Source organism: Stegodyphus dumicola, chromosome 4 (assembly GCF_044657685.1).
Source record: "Stegodyphus dumicola isolate Sdum_Otavi_A_Nest chromosome 4, ASM4465768v1".
In the NCBI taxonomy this organism is placed as follows: domain Eukaryota; kingdom Metazoa; phylum Arthropoda; class Arachnida; order Araneae; family Eresidae; genus Stegodyphus; species Stegodyphus dumicola.
In genome coordinates this window covers 129,438,192-129,458,912 of record NC_140771.1, presented here as the reverse complement: position 1 = coordinate 129,458,912, position 20,721 = coordinate 129,438,192, and the positions used below count along the sequence as shown (strand labels likewise).

The following is a 20,721-nucleotide window of genomic DNA, read 5'->3' as shown; positions in this document are numbered from 1 at the left end:
CATTTTTGCATATAAAATTTAGAAAATATACTATTTATTCATGATGTGCCTTCATTCTTCTCATTGTATCAACAATACATTGACATGTTTTAATGTAATTTAAAAATTCAATACAAAACATTATGATATAATACCTTAAGAAAACAATTCAATATAAATCTCTAATAATGTGATGTAATATCTCATAAGACAATAACACCTTGAATGAAACCTTGCATGTCCTCTCCAACAGATCAGTGTGAATAGTTTGCTGATGGTTGGGGGTTGCTAGGTACAAAATATCAAAAAACCTCCGTTGCCTATTAAAAGGTTACTGGTTTTTGGCGGCGGAAAAAATTGTTACAAAATAATATAAGAAAGAAAATGCTTGGTTTTCTAAAATTATGTGAAAAATATAAAAGGGGTTAAGATTGGGAAAATAATTTGTCATAATTAGGGTTTAGGTCTAAATCAAGTAATAAAAGGTCATAATAAGAGAAAATTTTAATAGAGAATTTTGAAAATTAAATTAAATTTGGACAGAGATAGGAATGCTACTAGTTCTAACAATTAATTTAAATTCACTTGCTGGATTAAAAGGTCTTAGTCTAGGTGAATGAACAATTTCTGATTTCTTTCTAGTTAGAGGATTAGGTTTATCAATTTCATAATTAACTTAAGAATATTGTTGTAGAATTTTATCTACAACAATATTATTGTTGTAGAAAATGGAGGAGAAAGTTTACGTGTATTATGATATTGAAATTCTTCATACATTCCTAAATTGCCTATTTCAAAATTACTAGGTTTATAATGAGTATCATATCTTTCTTTATTTACATTATAATAATCATCAGATCTTTTTTGAGCTATTTTTCTAGCTTCTTCTACTGGTGGATATAATTCTTGATTTTGAAGTAAGGAATCATAAGGTAATTTTCCGTACATTAAGTATGATGGTGGGAATTTTTTTTTAGAATGAGGGGTGTTATTATAATCTTCAGTTACTTGAGGTAATAATTTTGTCCACGCAATATTACCTTGATAAGAATTTAGCTTACATTTTAATCTATTTAGAATTGTTTGATTAACACGTTCAGTTTTACAGTTATTTTGGGGTCTATTTGCAGTAGTTAATGACTGTTTTACATTATGATTTCTTAAAAAGTGCTTAAATTTTGAAAATGTAAAAGCAGCATTCCTATCAATTAAAATTTTCTTTGGTACCTGAATTTGAAAAATTTGTCTTAAGCAATTTATATAAGTATCAGTAGTTACATGTTTAGAAGCAAAAGTCCAAATATGCCTGGTTGCATGATCAATAATTATGTGAATATGCTTTTTAGTAGAATTATAATAATTTAAACTACCAACAGTATCAATAGACAATATTTAAAAAGGTTCACTGACTGATGGTAAGTTTTGCATTTAATCAAATTTCTTTTATTTACTTTTTTATAAAACTGACATACTTCACAATGCTTGCAATAATTTCTAACATCTTGAAAAATTCCTGGCGAATAATATTGAGGAGATAATAAGTTTAACGTCGAAGACACGCCAATATGATCAAATTGTAGATGTGCTTTTTCAAGTAACTTAGTACGAAGAGACATTGGAATTACAATTTTATACAGTCCTTGTCTTTTAATAATAAATAATCATTCATTTTCTTATATTTAGGATTGCAAACATTGTCTAAATTTTGATATTCTTTTATTTCTTCTTCTAATAATAAGTTCACTTGCAATCTTAAATGCTGACAAATAGGATTTCTAGATAGCATGTCAGCTTCAACGTTAGTGTATCCCTTTTTATACTTTATATCAAAATCATACATAGGTAATTTTAAAGACCATCTAAATAAGCAACCTGTAGGATGTTTTATATTTTTAAGCCAGACTATAGCAGCATGATCAGTATGTACAGTAAAATGATTACCATGTAAATAATAATAAAATGTATGAATTGCATCGATAACAGATAAACATTCCAGCTCAGTAATTGCATAATTTTGCTCATAAGATCTTAATTTTCTAGAATGAAAAGCAATTGGATATAAATTACCATCAGGATGTTGTTTTAAAACAGCACCAACAGCTTCTTCAGAGGAATCAACAAATACATGACAAAGATATTTAGGATTAAACAAAGTTAAAATAGGCCTAGAAATTAATGCATCTTTTAATTTTTGAAAAGCTATTTGGCATTCATCAGTCCATTTATAGGGAGTATCTTTCTCCCTATAAATGGACTGATGAATTTAAGTAAATTTGTTAGAGGAGCTCTAATTTCAGCATAATTTTGAATAACTTTTATGATATACATTAATACTTCCTAAAAATCTTTGCAACTCTTTGACATTTTTAGGGGGTTGCAATTTCTTAATAACCTCTATTACTGGGCTGGTATTTCCCTGCTTGAATTTCATATCCTAGAAAATATATTTTTTCTTTAGCAAAATTACATTTAGATTGTTTTAATTCTATATTTTCTTTTTCACATATATCAAATATTATTTTAAGATGGTTTAAATGTTCATTAAAATTTGGAGAAAATACTATTATATCATCAAAATAATTTAAAGCAAATTGAATCTGATATTTGTTTAAAATTTGTCTAAGAGCTCTTTGAAAAACAGCTGGGGAATTCTTCCAACCAAAAGGTAGTCTAGTTTAAACTCATAAAGTCCAACATTTGTAGTAAATGCTAATTTTTCAGTGTCTTTTTCATTTAATTTTTTATGCCAATAGTGTGATGCTAAATCCAATGTAGAGAAAATTTTTGCATTTGTTAATTGATTTAATACAGCATCAGTTCTAGGAATGGGCTCAGAATCAGTTTTTGTAATTTGATTAAGCTTTCTGTAATCAATACACAATGTAGTTTTTGCCTGTTCATTATGTTTATAAGCTAAAGTTACAGGAGCAGCATAAGGACTGTAAGAAGGTTTAATAAGTCCAGTATTTAACAACTCGTCTGTTTGCGTCTTAATTTCACTATTATCTTTAGGAGATGCTCAATATGGTCTATAGGCTATTGGTAATTCAGAAGTTAATACAACTCTGGGGAGGGGTTCAATCTTTATACAACCAACATCATATTTACTCTTAGCAAACATATGATTATAGCTATTCAACAATTTTTGTAATTTACTGTCAAAATTTTTACTATTTCAAAAATAGTTACTAGACTTTTTTGTACCAATATCACTTTTACATACAAAATTTTCGCTTTTTTCTAAATATTTACCAGATTGTTTAGCATTGATATAATTTTTACGTACAAAATTATTTTGAAAAAATTTATCTAATTTAACATTTTTACTCACCTGTTTTCTAAACTGATAAACTTGATAATTATAAAAATTCAATTATAATTTGAACAGTGAAACACGGGATGAAGATAATAATAAATAATTTAAATTAGAATTTACCACATAATAATTACATCATTAATGAGTTTACCTATTTTACATGATATTTTAATATAATGAGTTTACCTATTTTACATGATATTTTAATAATGCTTTCTACATGAATCTGATTAGATAAAGAAAATAATTTGCTATTAGATTTATCTTCAACTTGTTCAAAGTTTTTACCAATACCCTTAAAAACATTGTAAAAAAGAATGTTTACCTGAGAACTTGTGTCTATAATGGATGGTACACTTTGCTGTCCAATTCGGACATTAACTTTAAAATATACTCACCTTTTCTGTTCATGTTTAGGCACTGTGTTATGATAGTTTAAAGAAAGTACTGGTTGATAATTAAGCGGCCTGTATGGATAATGGAAAGGTCGAGGCCTATACTGATTTGGCTGAAATGGCCTAGCAGAATATCTAGGTAGAGCTTGTCTCGGAGCAGCAAATCTGTAATCACTTCTTGCACTTTCTACTCCATCCAGTGGCACTGGAATTGGGAAACGTTTTCGAGCTATTTCAATCCATTCTTTTGGTGTATTTATTTTCTGGATACTGAGCAGCATCCGTTGTGCTTCTGGAAGACCCTGATTGAGGTTCTTCAACCATTGTAGAGTCATTTAATTTGAGACTACCTTAATTTATTACGAAAATAGAGGTCAGTATTATTAAATTTTTTGTATGTGACAGATATAAAGTCATTAACTGTCACTACCTCTGCACTGGAAAAATATGTACTGAATTTTTCTTTTACTGCTTCCCAATCTTTGTCTAAATACTCGCAAAAGAAGTTTGCAAGTGCTTCTCCTTTCAGGCACTCAGAGAATGGTAGCAGTTTGTCCTTATCTTGAATATTTTTTATGTTGCATTTTTGTTTAAATAGCAGAATGTAATTATCCACAGGAATATTACTTTTGGATTCATCAAAAATAGCAAATTGGAATTTTGTTTAGTCGATACTGACTATTGATTCTTGTGTATTTATTGACATCACGGCTTTAGCTCTTGTCTCCATTTTTGAAGCACCGATATTCAGTTTGCACAAGACTCAGACTTGAAGCACCACATTTCGTAGCCGACAAAAAAAAGCAAAACACAGGGAGATGATGATTGACACTATATGATGTCTTTGACCCACTTTACGGTAGACAATGAATTTAGAAAATAAATCCAAAGGAACTTTTTCCACGCAGAATAAATCCTACCAACTAATTAATAAGCTGCAATATTTTGGCAGCCAGGCACATGAGTTAAGCTTTGCAATCCAAGGACGACACAGAAGAATTTAATTTTATAGCTCCATATCTTTATTCAAGTCAAAAGGTATATTATCACTCTTTACTAAATAAGATTACATTCACTGTGTCATAGTATTCTAACAAAGAAAGGCAGAAGAGCGACCAGCAGCATAGATCTTAATAGCATTGGGAGAAAACGGTCTCTCTGACATAAAATGGTGCGAGTTCTCTATTTATAGAAGCAGTTATGTAATAGGCTTAAATGTTCTGGAAAGTACTGGTCTAGGGAAAAGCTCCTGAAATTGCAGAAAGTTAATTAGAGGTTGCTTGTTTGCATAGAGCAAAGCCATCCTACTTTTTATATTTTACATATATACACACAGTTGAATCTCTGTTCACCAACCCAATAACCAATTTAACAAAATTATTGGATTAATGAGAAAACATTCGAAAAAATGCATTGAAAATCAGTAGCATTCATGAATTTGCTTACCAGTGGTTGGTCATTTAGCCTTTCTTATCACTGATGGATCATTTACCAGTTTTCCTATTGTGCATTATAGTTCAAAGATGTGGTTTATGTGTGCTAAATATGAAAGTAACAATAACCTGATATTGACTCATAGATGTACTTCAAAGGGTAAAAGGATATGAAGACAATCACTCATTATGTTTAAAAATGGAAAAATGCAGAAAAGAAGTTTCCAAGTTTTGGAAGATAAAGAAATCAATCATGGTATAGATATGGAAAATAGTCAGAATTGCAGTGATAAGATTCTAATGAAATGAACACAGACATTGTGAAAATTAGCCATGAAGTCTTAGTTTAATCTTGATGATAGCAGACCACTTGAGGGCTATTTGCCTGTAGGGAGGAATACCTTCATGAATGACATTTTAAGGGAAATTGCATTGTCTTCATGTCTCATATTTTAAAAACCATGAAAACTCTTATTCCCATTGCAGGATTTAAACCTGGGTCAAACTACTAGTGCCTGACACTTTTATCTCAGAGCCAATGGTGGGTACTGAGGTCTCAAGCAAACATCAAATAAAGCAACATTTTGATGCTGTATGGATCTTTTGATATTGTAAACTGACGTGATCTTGTGGCAGCTGATAGAATTTTAGAACTGCCACAACAAAGTATAAATTACTTTTATTATAAAAAGAAAATATTTTATAAAAGTATGTATAGGAAATTTTACATAATTTCTCAAATTGCTTGAATTTTGATGGAGTTTGTGTATTTATGTTATTTCATGAATATTTTTGTCAGAAAGTAAAATCTTGCATGGATTGTTTATTTAACTGGAGAAATTGCTTTTATGTAATGAAAAAAGGGTTTGTTAAAATGTTGACATTTGCGTACTTGTTTTCAAAATTTCAAATAAGCATTTTCAGAAAACATTGTCATATCCAAGGTGATTGAAATTCCAGTTACCTTAGGTAGCTGAGATTCTGTTATATGTACATAATATGGTTCAGTGCTTTTCTTTTTCATTAGTCTGTAAATTGGTGATTGAATTCATCTGAAATGAATCATTTCAGATGATAGCACCATTGGCAATAGTTTCTGAACTGCAAAAGGACCATTGCTGTTAAAATAATATTTAAAATAATGTTCTTTGAATATATGTAAATAAATGAAGCTAAACCTGTATATTTGTAATAAATTATTTTATGACATATTCCGTTTTGCACTAGATTTGCATATATTAATTTATTAAACATATCATTAGGCTTTATATGACTGTGAATTTCCAGTTCCAAAACCTGTTGACTTCAATAGACATGCTGTTGTTATGGAGGTTGTGAAAGGATATCCACTGTAAGTTGAGTATGCATAATGCATTAATATATTTAATGTGGTTTTTTAATGACATTACAATAAGGGGAACTGAAAAAGAATGACTTCCTACGTATAAATCATAATATAGCTTTCTTTAAATGATTATTTTTAATTCACCAACATACAATTCATGTATCATGAAGATATTTTCATAAATCCCCCCTTGGTGTTTGTTTGCAAAATATGTATATTGTTATTTGTGTGTAGTGCTTATTATATATTTTGTGTTTTTGTACTAATTAATCTTAAATTTAAAAAAAAATTAAGAAGAAAGAGAGATTTGAGTTATAAGAATAAGTTATGTAGCCATATATTTTAAATTTTAAAATTGTAGTTATGAGAATTACAGGATAAATATTTAACTTTCTTTTTTATCTAACCAATCTTTGTATTATGTTCCATTTAGAAATGATGTATGTGTTTCATGTATTCTTTAATTTATTTACTGGAAATTTTAAAATTCAGATGTTGGCAAAAATTAAAAGTTCAAATAATGTATAAATTCTGTAATACTTGCTTTGATATAAAGTATAAATAACATCTATATATTTTAATAGAAAAAATTTGTAGTATAATATTTTTTTTCCTTCAAATATTTTTTTTTTTTTTTTTTTTTAAAGATACCAGATTCATGAAGTTGAAGATGTGCCTGCATTATATGATGAATTAATGAATATCATTGTTAGACTTGCAAATTATGGGCTAATTCATTGTGATTTCAACGAGTTTAATATTATACTTGATGAGGATGATCAACCAACCCTAATAGATTTTCCACAGATGGTATCAACTTCTCATCCAAATGCTGAAGGGTAAGTTTTTTCAGTTAATAATATTAAATGGTGATTAAAATGTGATTATTCTTATTTTAGAAATTGATAAATAGTAACAATTTTGTTATATTATTGGTATTTAATGTAGTAGTATTTATTCATCTTAATTAAGTAATTTTCACATTATTGAAATGTTTTTTATACTAATGCATTTTGTTCTGAAACTGTACAGATTAATGGTGCCAGCTCTACTAATTTTTCACCACATTTCCCAGTCTTGTATAAGATTGTAAAATTTCCCAAATTTTAATTTATAACTTTTACCAAGGAAACGGTTTCCCACCAATAAATGTAATTTAAACTGTGCAAATTCTGTTCCTCTTTCTCTAATGATTTTCAGAATATTTTTTTTTTATCTTAAATTTTGTTTGATATGAATTGTCTTAATCTACTGTAGATATTTGTTCAAATTGACGATCAGCCAGTATTTAATCGGTTAATAGTTGTATTTAATTTTGTTTTACATCAACATATGGTGTATTGTCAAGTTTATCCACATATTAGAATATACATTAATTACTAGTTTAATTCTATTGTATTTAAAAACACTTCATATATAAAAGCTTTTCTTTCCCTGTTCAAGATTTGCTCATATAAAAGTCTAAGAAAATTACAAAATGAAATTAGCAAAAGATCCTAAAATTTAGAATATATAACAATATATTTTACATCAGGCTTATAGTCCAGAAACCTGAACCATCCATTATGAAGTGAATATTAATTAGTTGTGAGTTCTTTTGAAATGGCGGCATCATGCAGCTTAAAAATCTCCCAGAAACTTTTCGATTTTCGGTGAGAACCTTCCAGGTTTTTCTCATTTTTAAAGTTGACAGCTATCTTATTTTCATTCTGAAATTTGATCATGATATATATTGTTCTACTAGTTGCCTGGAATTACTGATTTATACAGTTGCAATATTTAAAATTAAGCAAAAACGCAACACAACATGCTGAACGAACGCTGAACTAAACAACTATGAACAAAATTCATAGCACTATCATAACTTCTTTGTGTAAATGAAAATCCTAACTAGATAAATTGTAATTTAATCTTGTTTGAAAATTTTGTGTTTTGCCAGTGCAAGGGTATGGATCAAATATTTTTTTGTAGCCATCATTGTCATTGCAACCATTTCCCATTTCCTGCCATTTTCTACGCAAATTTCTATCGATCAGCACTTGATTATTTTACTAGAATTCCAATACACGTAACTATGGTAAAATTTGAAACTTTTTTACAGTGGAGGAACAAACTGTACTATTTTTTTTAAAAAAAGGGGGAGGCATTTTTCTTTTTTTCCCCCTATTAATGCTTTTTGCATGAAAAATCGTGGAATCTTTGGAAATGGCCATCAGTAGTAGTACAACATTATTGCAACAAAAAATTTTCATAAAGGAACATGGTTCAAATCATTGAATCTTCTATTTATCCATATTCCCAGTTTTAATTTTTGGTAAAATTATCTTTTTTTGATATGTGCACATGCAACAATAAATAAGCCATGCATGTATGTACCACATGTAAGTTTTAATAAACACTTTATGATCAATGGTCATTTCACTCAACAGTATTCGCCAGATTTTAAAATATAAATATTGACTATATACATCTTAATTTTTCTCAAAATGTTCTTTATCACTTATAAATGGAATAGTCCCTGTGAGTCATATAGATAATCAAAAAGTATTTTTTACCAGCTAACAAAATTGCAGCATTTTTTTGTAGATAATCAGAAAGTACCTTTTTTAGGCAACAGAGGTAAACTTTATCTTAGGACTTCCTAAGAATTATTTTCTTGTGATAACCTCAGGTAAAGAAAATATTCATACGAAATTTCAGCTTGCTAAACATTGAAATCTGTGATATAAAGTTAATTATAATCAAATTATATATGTTACATTTTATATAATTTAAGTGCAAGCTGCAAATAAATTTATTTTTACTCGACTTCAAAAGTGTAAAAATTAAGGAAACAATAAATTAAACTTTAAACACTGTGTTTTTGTAGATATTTTATTTGGACATATAAATATATACAGTGTTGTCTGGATGTTGTTTCAAGCATATACTAGAAACATTTGAAATTAACAGGCTGCATGCAAGAGGGTGTAAAATTGAAAAATTTGATGTCTGGTATTTTAATTAAATATGAAATTTCTAAGGAAATTATTTAAATTAGTAATTAAAAAAAACTTCATCATCATTTGAAGAGACTGGATCTAAAAAACCTAAGTCTCACTTTTATATTGCAGAATTAAAAGAGAAAAAGCTGCAAAATTCTGGCATATTATAGGACGAAAAAAAATATTTAACTTGAAATTTGTTCAAAATAAATTTAGGCAAGTAAAATACTTGCAGCATTTAAGAAAAGATAAAAAATCTGGTGATGGCAGAAAAAAATATAAAAGAAACAGAATTTTTCAAAGGAAAATGCTTGCATTCATTTTACAGAGCCCACCAGCGGCCGAGCGGTAAAGTCGCTGAACACTGGTAGTTCGGTCCGAGGTTCGAATCCCGCAAACGGGCTGGCTGCATGGGCGTTTTTGTGGTTTTCCCCATGTGTAACGTGTATACGAGCCAGTTTCCCTTAGAAAGTCCTCCACGAAGGCATCCCTCCTCTTAGGCAGATAGCCCTCGAGGCTTTGCCATACTCACACACACACACACGCATTCATTTTACTCCAGGCAAAAACCATAAAAACTCCCATGTAGCTAATACATTCAAACTACCTATGTTCAGCTGTTTTACTGGTCAGCTGCTAGTGACCTTGCATTTCTGAAAGTTTTGTAATTCAATTCAATTCTTTAATGGCAAATGTTGTGAACCACATTATCACCTTCATATTTGTTTACTGTACCTAATCTGTGCTATACATTCAATCTATATCAAGCATTTTTATCATTATTATCATCATTTGGGGTGTACTGCGTGTATTGCATAAAAATGACTATGACATGCATCATCTTTTTGACAGAGGAAAAATTTCTGACCTAATTTTCAAAAGATTATTAGATTTTATGAAGTTATTTAGATTACTGTGTATTAAGCTGCATTCAGACGGCGGCATAAAGGGCATAGAGGCATAGTCATTATAAAATAAGGGAGTTCCGTTAACACCTGCGAGATGGGGTCTAAGCTGTGGCCAATGAGAGATTCTAAATTTGCGCATGCGTGGATGTGTCTACACCTTTCCCGTGCTGTTTTCCCGCGTTTGTTGTGCTTGTTTTCATTATTTTGTGTCATGACTTTTTCAGCTCACCACAATGTTTTACTGGCTCAACAGAATGTTCTTTTATCTGCTCTTCTTATTAGCCAAGAGGCAACGGAAGAAGGTAAAAAAAGAGAAAGAACAAAATGGTCTAGAGATAATTTTTTGGAAAGACCAATATTTGGTTGGCAGAAATTTCTGTGCAAAGCAGTATGGAATATTTCTGCATTGAACTTTAGTACTCTCTATACTATAAACATGCATATGCATATTTATATATATAAAACATTCTTCAATTTTTATACGTAATTTCTCTTAGGAGAAATACGATATTCTAAATATGCCTAATTTTTAAAAAAATTCTTGAGGATAAGCAACAGATAGCCTGTATATAATATTTTTCCATTTTGCAGGTGTGAAAGCATTAAGCGGAAACCATACATTAATTATTATTATTTTTTTTAATTTTCAATCAAAAGAAACATGTTTCTGTGCTTACCACTCCTTATTCACTGACACTGACACTGACGATCACTACAGTAGTTATAATAGTACAGTAGTAATAATTGATACTTGTAGTGCATGTGCTGCACTACCAGTATCAATTATTACTAATACTAGTATCCTACAGCTGGGCACCATGACCAGCAACCACAACTAAACTTGTACAATACTATGAAATGTTCACCCAACAATGTATTTTATGCTCAATCATTAAATACATTTTGCTGTGTTACCAGCTGTTAGTATGCATCTATTTCTAATCATTTGCATGTATAAGCCGCACCCCTGAATTTCATATGCTTTTTCTGAAAAAAGGGAGGTTACACTTGAGAGAATACAGTACAAAGTAAACACTAACTTTCAGGAGTTTTTGTGGATAATTCTGCAAACTGGTATGTTTATATCACATGAGTGATTCAAATTAAACTTGGCTCTGCTTTGAGATGTCATAGATGTAAGTTTCATCCAGGTCTATTGTCAGAAGTAATTACTTGTAATGATTTTTAATTTGCTAACAGATTATGACAATTCTTCACTCACTGGAAGACATGCATATTAAAGCACCAAAAAGAGTTTAATTTCAACATATGTCAAAAGTAATTTAACATTGACAAATATTAGGTGCCCAAATCTTCAAATACAACAAAATTATAAACATTCATACCTTATCCAAGAATTTCTACCAGAGAAAAAGCATGAATTTAATGATCAAAATTCCATTCAAATGATATTAATAAAGAATTGATAATAATAACAAATACTATTCATTAAATTATAATCCATGTTATGAATTATGTGTGCTATTCAGTTTCATTAAAAGTAAATTCTTTTCCTGAAGAATGTAATTAAAAAACAGAGATCAACAGGAGACAAATCTGTCTAGACTGTTGACTGTTGTTTTAAGAATATTTCACTACATTTTTTCCTTCTTGGACTTCATAAGAGCATTTTCTCAGAAGATTATTTTTTTATTGCTTATACAAAGCTTACACCATTCAATTGACTATTGTGATTATTCTTAAGTATGTGAAAATAATTTTTTCTTTTTTTTTAAAGTAAAAAATGCATGTCATCATCGTAGATTTCTTGCGAGATCAACTCATTATTTCGTTCGGATATGATTACATCTCATTCAAATACAACGTGCTCCATGTTAACCCTCTAGGCGGCAAGGCCGTATATATATAGCCTAGAATATTTTTGTGATATCTGTAAAAATGTATATATACATGCATAATAAAATATGTCAAAGGAATTAAGACAATATATCAAAAGTACACAAATCCAGGTATGAAATACCAGGAGAGTTTTCACATTAAAATCAAAAAAATAATTTGTTCATATAGTAGTTTTGGGAAATTTGTGCTTTCTTAGCAAAACCCTGGCCGCTGAGAGGGTTAAAAAAGTCTCCTTCAATGTGACAGCGAAATCGTTTGCAGAAAGCCGCTTCATTTTAGCTTCACTCTGATTGGTCAATGCTTATCCTAAACTCGGCATAAAGTTGAAAACTTAGAACCTTACGCAACAAGCCCTAAACCAGATTTTGTGACGTAGCACGCACTGGTTGCCTTGGCAATGGAGCTTGGCGTTAACCATTTATATGCCCTTTATGCCCCCGTTTGAACGCAGCCCCTTAACTGCCAAACTATATGTCTTTTACTTTTTCTGTCTTCATTTATTTTATATTTTTGTTCTATGAATTCACCAGTTTGGCAACTTTCCAAATTTTATCTGTACAATAATAACACTTTTTTCCCCTTGTTTATTTCTAAATGAGTTGATTGATATATATTCTTTTTAGAAAAATTGAAGAGTTCATGGTTGAAAGGTATTTCTTGTAAAGAAAAAGTACCAAACATTTGATTTCAATTTTTTGTTCTGAAAATGTCTCTTTAAAATATAATTAAGTAATTGGTAAGGAAAATATTTCAAAACAGATTGAAGTAATTTTAGTTTAGAATGTAATATTTTCTTTGTTGGCTACCCTCATAACTGAAATCTTTTTTGTCAGTAAATATTAGTGGACATATGTAGTGGTAGTGAAACAATAGTTAAAAATGAATTCAATTAAAAACTCCATGGACTGTAATAACAAAAAAAAAACGTTTATGTGTATAAAAGCAGGAAGAAAGAATATATCAAAGGTACAAAATTTAGTGCACATCCAGGGAATTATCCATTTGTGTCTCTCGAAGCTATTTTTTCAGAATTTAGTGCTTGAAATGTCTGATTCAGCCAGTGATGAAAAGTACTTTTTTTGGTTCTTCAGGCTGAGAATGTAACATTTCTGCTGGAGAATTTATGTAAAGCAATGGCAGACAAATTTTGTATAAAATTAGCATTAATTTATTATATTTGGTTTTATGATTAATATGCCATTTTATAACTATCAGAGTCGTAGCTAGGGTTTTCAGCGCCCAGGAACAACTGAAGATTTCGCGCCCCCTACTGGTTGCCAAGGATGGAAAACATTTAATTCTAAAATGACATAACATCAGTTTGGCGCCCCTTGGATTCTGCACCCGGGGACAGATGCCCCCCTTTGCCCCCCCTCTAGCTACGCCCCTGATAACTATATTTATTCTGCTATAATTCAAAAATTTTGAATGACGTATTACTATAATCCATTATTTTGTCATATATGTTTCAAAATATTAAATATAGTAGTTATTTCATGCACTTTTTAAAAAACGTAACTGTTTTCTAACCTCTTTATTGGTATAATGTACAAAATTAAGCAGGGGGGAAAATTTTCCATTTTTGATGCATTTTTTAATATAACACTTATTTTTAAATATAATTAATAATGCGTTAATAAAATGACTTTCTACAGTCTTGTTTTTCCAAGGTAATAGTTATTACATTATACATCATGTTATTTTAAATAAGATGGTCAAGTCACATTTTTCCAGGTTCCAGTAGGACAGTCAGCTTACTGTATTTGTATCAAAGAAGTAGAAATTGTGAGTCGCCTCAGCTTGAGAAAGCAAGCTCTTTGCTAAATTTTAGTCAAGGCTGTATTTAATTTTTCTCAGAATTATTCATTGGTATTCACTTTCATCACTAATTGGGCTAATTTTGTTTTCTGCTACTTGGGCAAAGTTTCTATTCCACATTCTTTATTTAAAAGTTTGCAGCACATTGAATCATTTGAAAATGCTTTATGCCTTAATGATCCAATGCAATATGAGTTTTAAGTTTAGATATAATGATTTTATTTATTTATTTTTTTACACTATTGTAAATTTTAACATTTTATATGTCTTTTGTTATATGTCTTTTAAGAACAGTTTTCTTTCTTATGGCATGAAGAATGAATATATCCCTGTCAATAAATACAGCTGTGGTTACTAAGTAATAATGAGAACGTTTTTTTTTTTTTTTTTTTTTTTTTTTTTTTTTTTTAAATCCTACATTGATTGCCAGAAATTGCAAAAAGTAATATATCGTCTGGCATCACTAAGCAAATGAGAACTTAGCAAGAGAGGAGCTTAGAGAATTAAGCAAGTGATTTTTAATGTTATAGTCTACATCATTCAGTTAAAAACCATTATGCTGCATGACAGCATGTTCACACCAGTTAGTATCCAATATGGCAATCTTTGTCTTTAAAATAAATGTGTGTGAATAAATCTACCCCATTCTGCAGATTCATATTCTTGACATTACTTTGTCTACTCAGAACTAAAATTGCCTTTCAAAGAATTTTTTTTTTTTTTTTTTTTAAATTTGAAGAAACCCAAAGAACCTATTTGTGATTAAGAGACATACCAAAAGCAAACCTCTATAAACTTTTCTTTCATTTTTGATGATGCCTTTGTTTATATTAATGCAGCATATTTTGTATTTTGAATAATATTCCTCAATGGTAAATTCTACAACTTATAGTTTTTTAACGCATTCTCATTTTTTAGTAAGATTATATTGTGCATAGTTGAATAATTTATTGTACAGATCTATAGCTAGCTATGTGTTGCCTTCTATTAATTCTTAATATTTCATGAATTGGCATTATAAGACAGTTTTTTTTAATCATTATTGATAAAAATGCAAAATGTCTATTTCAGTATAATCTGTGAAAAATATTCTGACAGTTATACTTCTGACTTTTATACTGGTATAAAAATAGATTTAATAATCAATTCACCTTTGTATTTCTTTTTATCCATTATTTGTATCAGGGAGGATAACTTTTGTGGTTTCTCATCCTTTATTTTAATGAGGTTTGAAACAAAATGTGAAACCTTCTGGAAAGATATTAATTTGTGTATTTATATTTAAATGTCCCCCACCCCTTTGGTTTTATTGCAGGAAAAAGATAATTTTTTGCCCAATAAATTCTGTATAAATATGGTTAATGGTTATGTTTTGTTTTTAGAATAAAATTATCATTCATTTCTTTTAGCTTTAAAATAGAAAGTCAGATATAACATTTACCTGTTTATGATGATATATTAGAATAATTTTCCTTTTAGCCTTAAACAATTCATCTTAATTTCATTATTTATTAAAATAAATGTTTTGAAACAAATCTTTCAAATTTTTTATTTTATGTAAATAAATGTCATATTTGATGTGAAATATGGAAATAAATTTGAGTTTATTTTTACATAGATATTTTGAAAGGGATGTTACTTGTATAAAAACATTTTTCCAGAAGAGATTTGGATATGAAAGTGAATCATTTCCAACTTTTGCTGATATTTCGTAAGTAAAAAAAAATTATTGTGGTGGATTATATACTGAATAAATTTTTAAAATAATCTAATAAAATTTCAGCATTTTAAAACATATGCAGTGAAATTCCAGTTGAAGGCATTTTTCTGTTTCCCCAGCAAAAGTTAAGCAAAATATACTAATTTAATAAATATGCTATCTTTATGTAATTACTAGTCAAAATTTCCAGATTTTTCCATTTTGAGCCTTAGGAAACAATTTTAGGGAATGTTGGACAGTTTGATACATTTTATTCAAAATTCATTTGATAAAGTGACATTGAACACATATGAAATCATTTTCGAAAAGTAGAATTGTTTTTACCTTTTGCCAGCCTATATACACATGTAAGGGAAGTGATGTTTTCAGTCCAGTAGTCTGATTTTGAGTCTTCAGTAAGTAAGCTCTAAACTATGGTCCCCAAAACACGTTTTTACAGTGATGTCTGTGTATGTATAACAATTTTTTCGTCTAACTCCCATGAAATTTGCAAAAATCTTGTGTTTTCTGTATTTAAGCTTTCTGCATTCCTATAAGGAATTGATTAGTTTTTGGGTAAAATTGGACAACTAGAAGTGGCAGTAGTGTCTAGTGGACTACAGGAAGTGATACTTGAAGCTTATAACATTTTGCAGCAGTCAACATAGCACATTGTTGCAGTTGAAAAAGCATTATTTACTGATACTTAAATATTGCAAGGATGTACATGCAGATGAAAATTAATTTAAATTTCTTGATACTATAGAAATAACATTGGAAAAAAATAAATTATGGTATTCAATCCTAAGTATTTATTTTAAATATATTTTTATTTTCATAATTTTCTGTAATTAAAAATGAGTTTAATTATATGTTTTTCAACTTCCCAATAAAATTCAATTTTATTTACTCAATTTAAAATAAATAAAGGGACAAACATCTGATTATGTTGGTATAGATTTTGAAAAATCAGTTTTTATACATGGCCAATTATACCTAATAAAATAAAATTTAATCCAAAGTTTTGTTTTACAGACTTTTCTACTTATTGGAACAACAATTTAGATATTTACAAATGAGCAGCCAGAAGTGATACTTTATTTAAAGCTTGTTACCATTTAAAATGTGGAATTCCTAGAAGGTCATATGCTCTTTACATCAAATTTTTAATGCTTTCTCTATCTTAAACAACTGTTAAAAGGGCAGTGAGAGTAGTAAAATTGAAGAACATAATGTGAGAATAAAATTTCATATAGCTACTAATTTTGGGTCTTTTTGTATCTACTTTATCATGCTTTAGGATATTAATGCAGTAATAATAAAGTAAGAAGTTGAAAGGATGGTGACAGTCAGGAAGAAATACGACAAATCACTCTCATAAACATTCTGTAATGATAGAAAATGTAAAAAAAAAAATTTAATTAAGCCTGAAATAGTAAATGATATAATTGAATAATTTTAAAAAAATGGATGGATAATGAAGTCTTTGAAACAATTAGAGAGTTAAATATCACATTTTGAAGTTATTATTTATTACATAAAACAAAATTTTAAAACTCCATTATACATTTTATATGAAATACCTTTCATTTATTCTTGTGCTGCCATTTCCACAATGAAAGCTTCATAAGGAATTTTATGTATTATGTTTAGCCCAAAGGGGCAATTTGCCTAGAAGGGTATTAATTTCATTTTGGCATTTTGCATCAGTTCGCTATAAATGTCCGTTCACTTTTCAAATTGTTGCTACCATATGTCAGAACCCTGCATTATATTTGAAGAAATTAAATAATTAAGAATCCGCGTAAATGTACGTACGTTTCTTCCATTGTGATGAAACAACGGTACCTAGAGCCATCAAATTTTGAATAACGTGCATCTCCACCCGAATATGAGCCCAAATTTTTAATTTGTATTACCATCTATTTCATATTTTGTAAAGCATTCATGAGTTTTTGATATTAAGAAACTCAATGATTTCAAAGCGAGCAATGGCAACACTGTACGGGGGAAAAAAACACACACACATTTTGATCTCCAGCATGCAAGACTGTGTACCAGAAATTCTAAAGATATGCTCTTTTTAAATTATGTTGTGATATTGCTGTTGCATTTTATGGCTTAAGTACAAAGAATATGATATTTAACAAACGAAGGTAACACTCAAAACATTCAAAAAAAAAAAAAAAAAAAAAAATAGCCCCTTTAGGCATAATATAAAATCTGAAAAACTTTCAAGATTTTTTTCAAAATTTTATTTCATATTTGTGAATAAGTTTTTGGGCTTCTGAAATTATTGATTTTTATTGCTGGTCCAGAAGGTCATTAAAATGGGATTTGAGTGTACTGCAAAATATACAAGATTAGTGTGAGAAACTAACGGCTCTATCAACATAACATGCTTAAGCACTTTAAGCAAATTACTTAAGATCTTGTAAGTGCAGAATTGTCATTTTATTGTAGAATGTTTGAAAATTGTGTTTTCCTATTTTTCTCTTATCTCATAAAAAACTTTGAGCTCCTTGATGTACTTTAAACTTGAAGATGTTGATTGCTTTGGTACAGATAATTTTGCAGAATTCTGAGATTCAGGTAAGTGTTAGATTCCAGTTTTTTACTTTTGAACATTTCTATTATTTTTCTTGTATGCTAAAACTAATAAAACCTTGTATATCTTTTACTTCTTTTATTAGATAGAAAAAAATTTTAAGGGAGGGCATTGTAACTGATGCAGTAGTTTTAATATGTTTTGGACTATGTAAACAAGTAATGTTAAGTATCAATAAGCAATCTAAACTAATATCAGCTTATTCATATTGTAAACAAATGTGATTATTCATACTGTATTTTTCAAGTTTTAGGCAATAGTTATCAAAGCTTATGTTTTAACCAGATTTCAGTTATACAAATCGGTTTTCTAATAATATTTTTGGATTTTTAAGTCTATTTTTATCTCCATTGTATAACTTTATATGTTGTTTCAAAAAGGAATCCATCAGTATCCAAATGGATAAAAGCACTTACAGAATATTTCAAATTAAAATAAGCTCTCAAGTGCTAACTCTGTGAGTACAGGTGTGGCAATCCCATTGTACCATAGCCCTTTAGGGGTCATCAGCTTGGTGATACGGGTGTCATGATCCTGGAGCCTCAGTGATCTTTCCCCTTTTTCCTGTTGCCCTTCTCTTCTCAACTACTTTCAACTTTACTTTATCCCTTTTGGTTTCCCTCTTTAGAGGTTGAGTTTTGTCATTAAATGTTATTATAGCTCTTCTATCTAGCGTCAAGTGATGAGAAACTGCCTTGCATGGAGACTCATCTCGCTGGAAAGGAGAGTCCTTGTAGTTGAGGGCTGAGGTACTGTCTCAAACACACTTCTTTGGCCTCTGCTTCAGCTAAATGTGAAGCACTCTGTTGTCCTCACTGACATCTATCAGCTGGTCTCCCAACCTTTGTGTTAGCGGCTTGGGGATAAGCTTTCGAAAATACCTACTTTCATAAAAGCCGACTGTAAGGCTTCAGTTTGTATATAAGTCTGGCTAACCCTAACTCGGGAGTTTGTGTTCCCTTGTTGCTCTCCATGGTAGTTGAAGCAGTTGAAGTCAAATCTTTTCTGTTTTAAATATGGCTAATTCAAAATGATCAATTGTATAATAAAACAACTAACAGATGAACTGAAAACAGAAATGGATCAAGTCCATCCTATGGCAGTTGAAGCTATCGATACAGTTACTGCAAAGAGAATATGTACCACTGTAAATGCAATTTGACATAAATACTGTCCTCGCTTCCTTATTGCGTCTAGCCTTTAATCTGGCAATCTGGAGATGCCTCCATTCTTGATCATTCTTGTCTACATCCATTCATCTGCTAGTGCGACAAGAAACATCAAGCATCTCTGTTCTGGAGACTTGCGTACTGGTACAGTTTCAGCCATCCAGTCAACTTCCCTTCTGCAACTAACCAAACTTGGGCAGTCTGTTAGTCATAAAATCTTAAAAATTTTGTTGAGGCATGATCTCCAAAGTCGACTTTCTGTTTGTTTCTGAAGAAGAGTTCGTTTCTAAGCTAGCCGAAAAAAAATTTTGTACAGCTTGGTGGATCAAGATGTCAGTTGATCACTACAGGTACAGGAGGAAAGTCAGTTGATCAGTACAAAACATGTGATCTTGACTTTCAACTTGCCTGATATGCCGAAGAATATTAAGGCAGGATATCTTGTGGCAGTTGTACCACTGAGCCATTGTGCTTTAATTGCAAGGGTAAACATGCAGCATTTTCACAGTCATGCTAAGTCAGGGAGGAAAATTTAGGCAACCTGAGTGACAGAGAATATATCATATATAGAAGACCAGAAAGAAGGTAAAGGTTCACAGCCATGAACAAATATGTCCGTCACCAGTGCTAATGATCTTAATCTCATCAAAAACGAAGGACCTGTAAGGAATAATAAAAGTAAGAAAACACACTTAATACAGAAAAAAAAAGGAGTAGAAAACAAAACAAAAAATAGTAAATGAAAGTAGGATTTCTAGTAATAGTCCAATGAAGGACATGATATTTGATTCCCTCAGTTCAGATAATATAGATATGAAGAGAGGTTAGATATCCTGAATTACCTCCTTCCAAAGCAAAATTAAAAACAGCACCGAAAAAGGAAACATCAAAGATAATGATCATCTCATACAATTCTCATCAATTCTAATCAATTCTCATCTCATACAACTTTCACATCTTCCACTATAACCTTGATAATATCAAACATATAATTCTTGTTCATCTTGTGCCTGATATTAGAAGAAACTAGAAACTACGCTAAAACTTTTGCAACAAGCTAGGCCTGTTTTTTTTTTTTTTTTTTTTTTTTTTTAATTTATTTATTTATTTATTTTTTTTTTTTAGAAAAAAGTATATTTCCTTGTGCACTACAAAGAAAAGTATAATATATAATTTTATATAACAAGCTTCGAATGTATTTTCTCAC

General features: G+C 29.8%; 1 protein-coding gene across 1 annotated transcript in view; it reads left to right on the top strand.

Annotated features, from left to right (window-relative positions):
- RIOK2 (RIO kinase 2) overlaps positions 1-20,721 on the top strand; it is a 108,681-nt gene that overhangs the window by 67,287 nt on the left and 20,673 nt on the right. Inside the window, exons 6-8 of the mRNA XM_085815430.1 lie at positions 6,386-6,474; positions 7,116-7,307; positions 15,657-15,749. Of these exons, the coding sequence (XP_085671556.1) occupies positions 6,386-6,474; positions 7,116-7,307; positions 15,657-15,749 (374 nt within the window). The remainder of the gene's footprint in view (positions 1-6,385; positions 6,475-7,115; positions 7,308-15,656; positions 15,750-20,721) is intronic.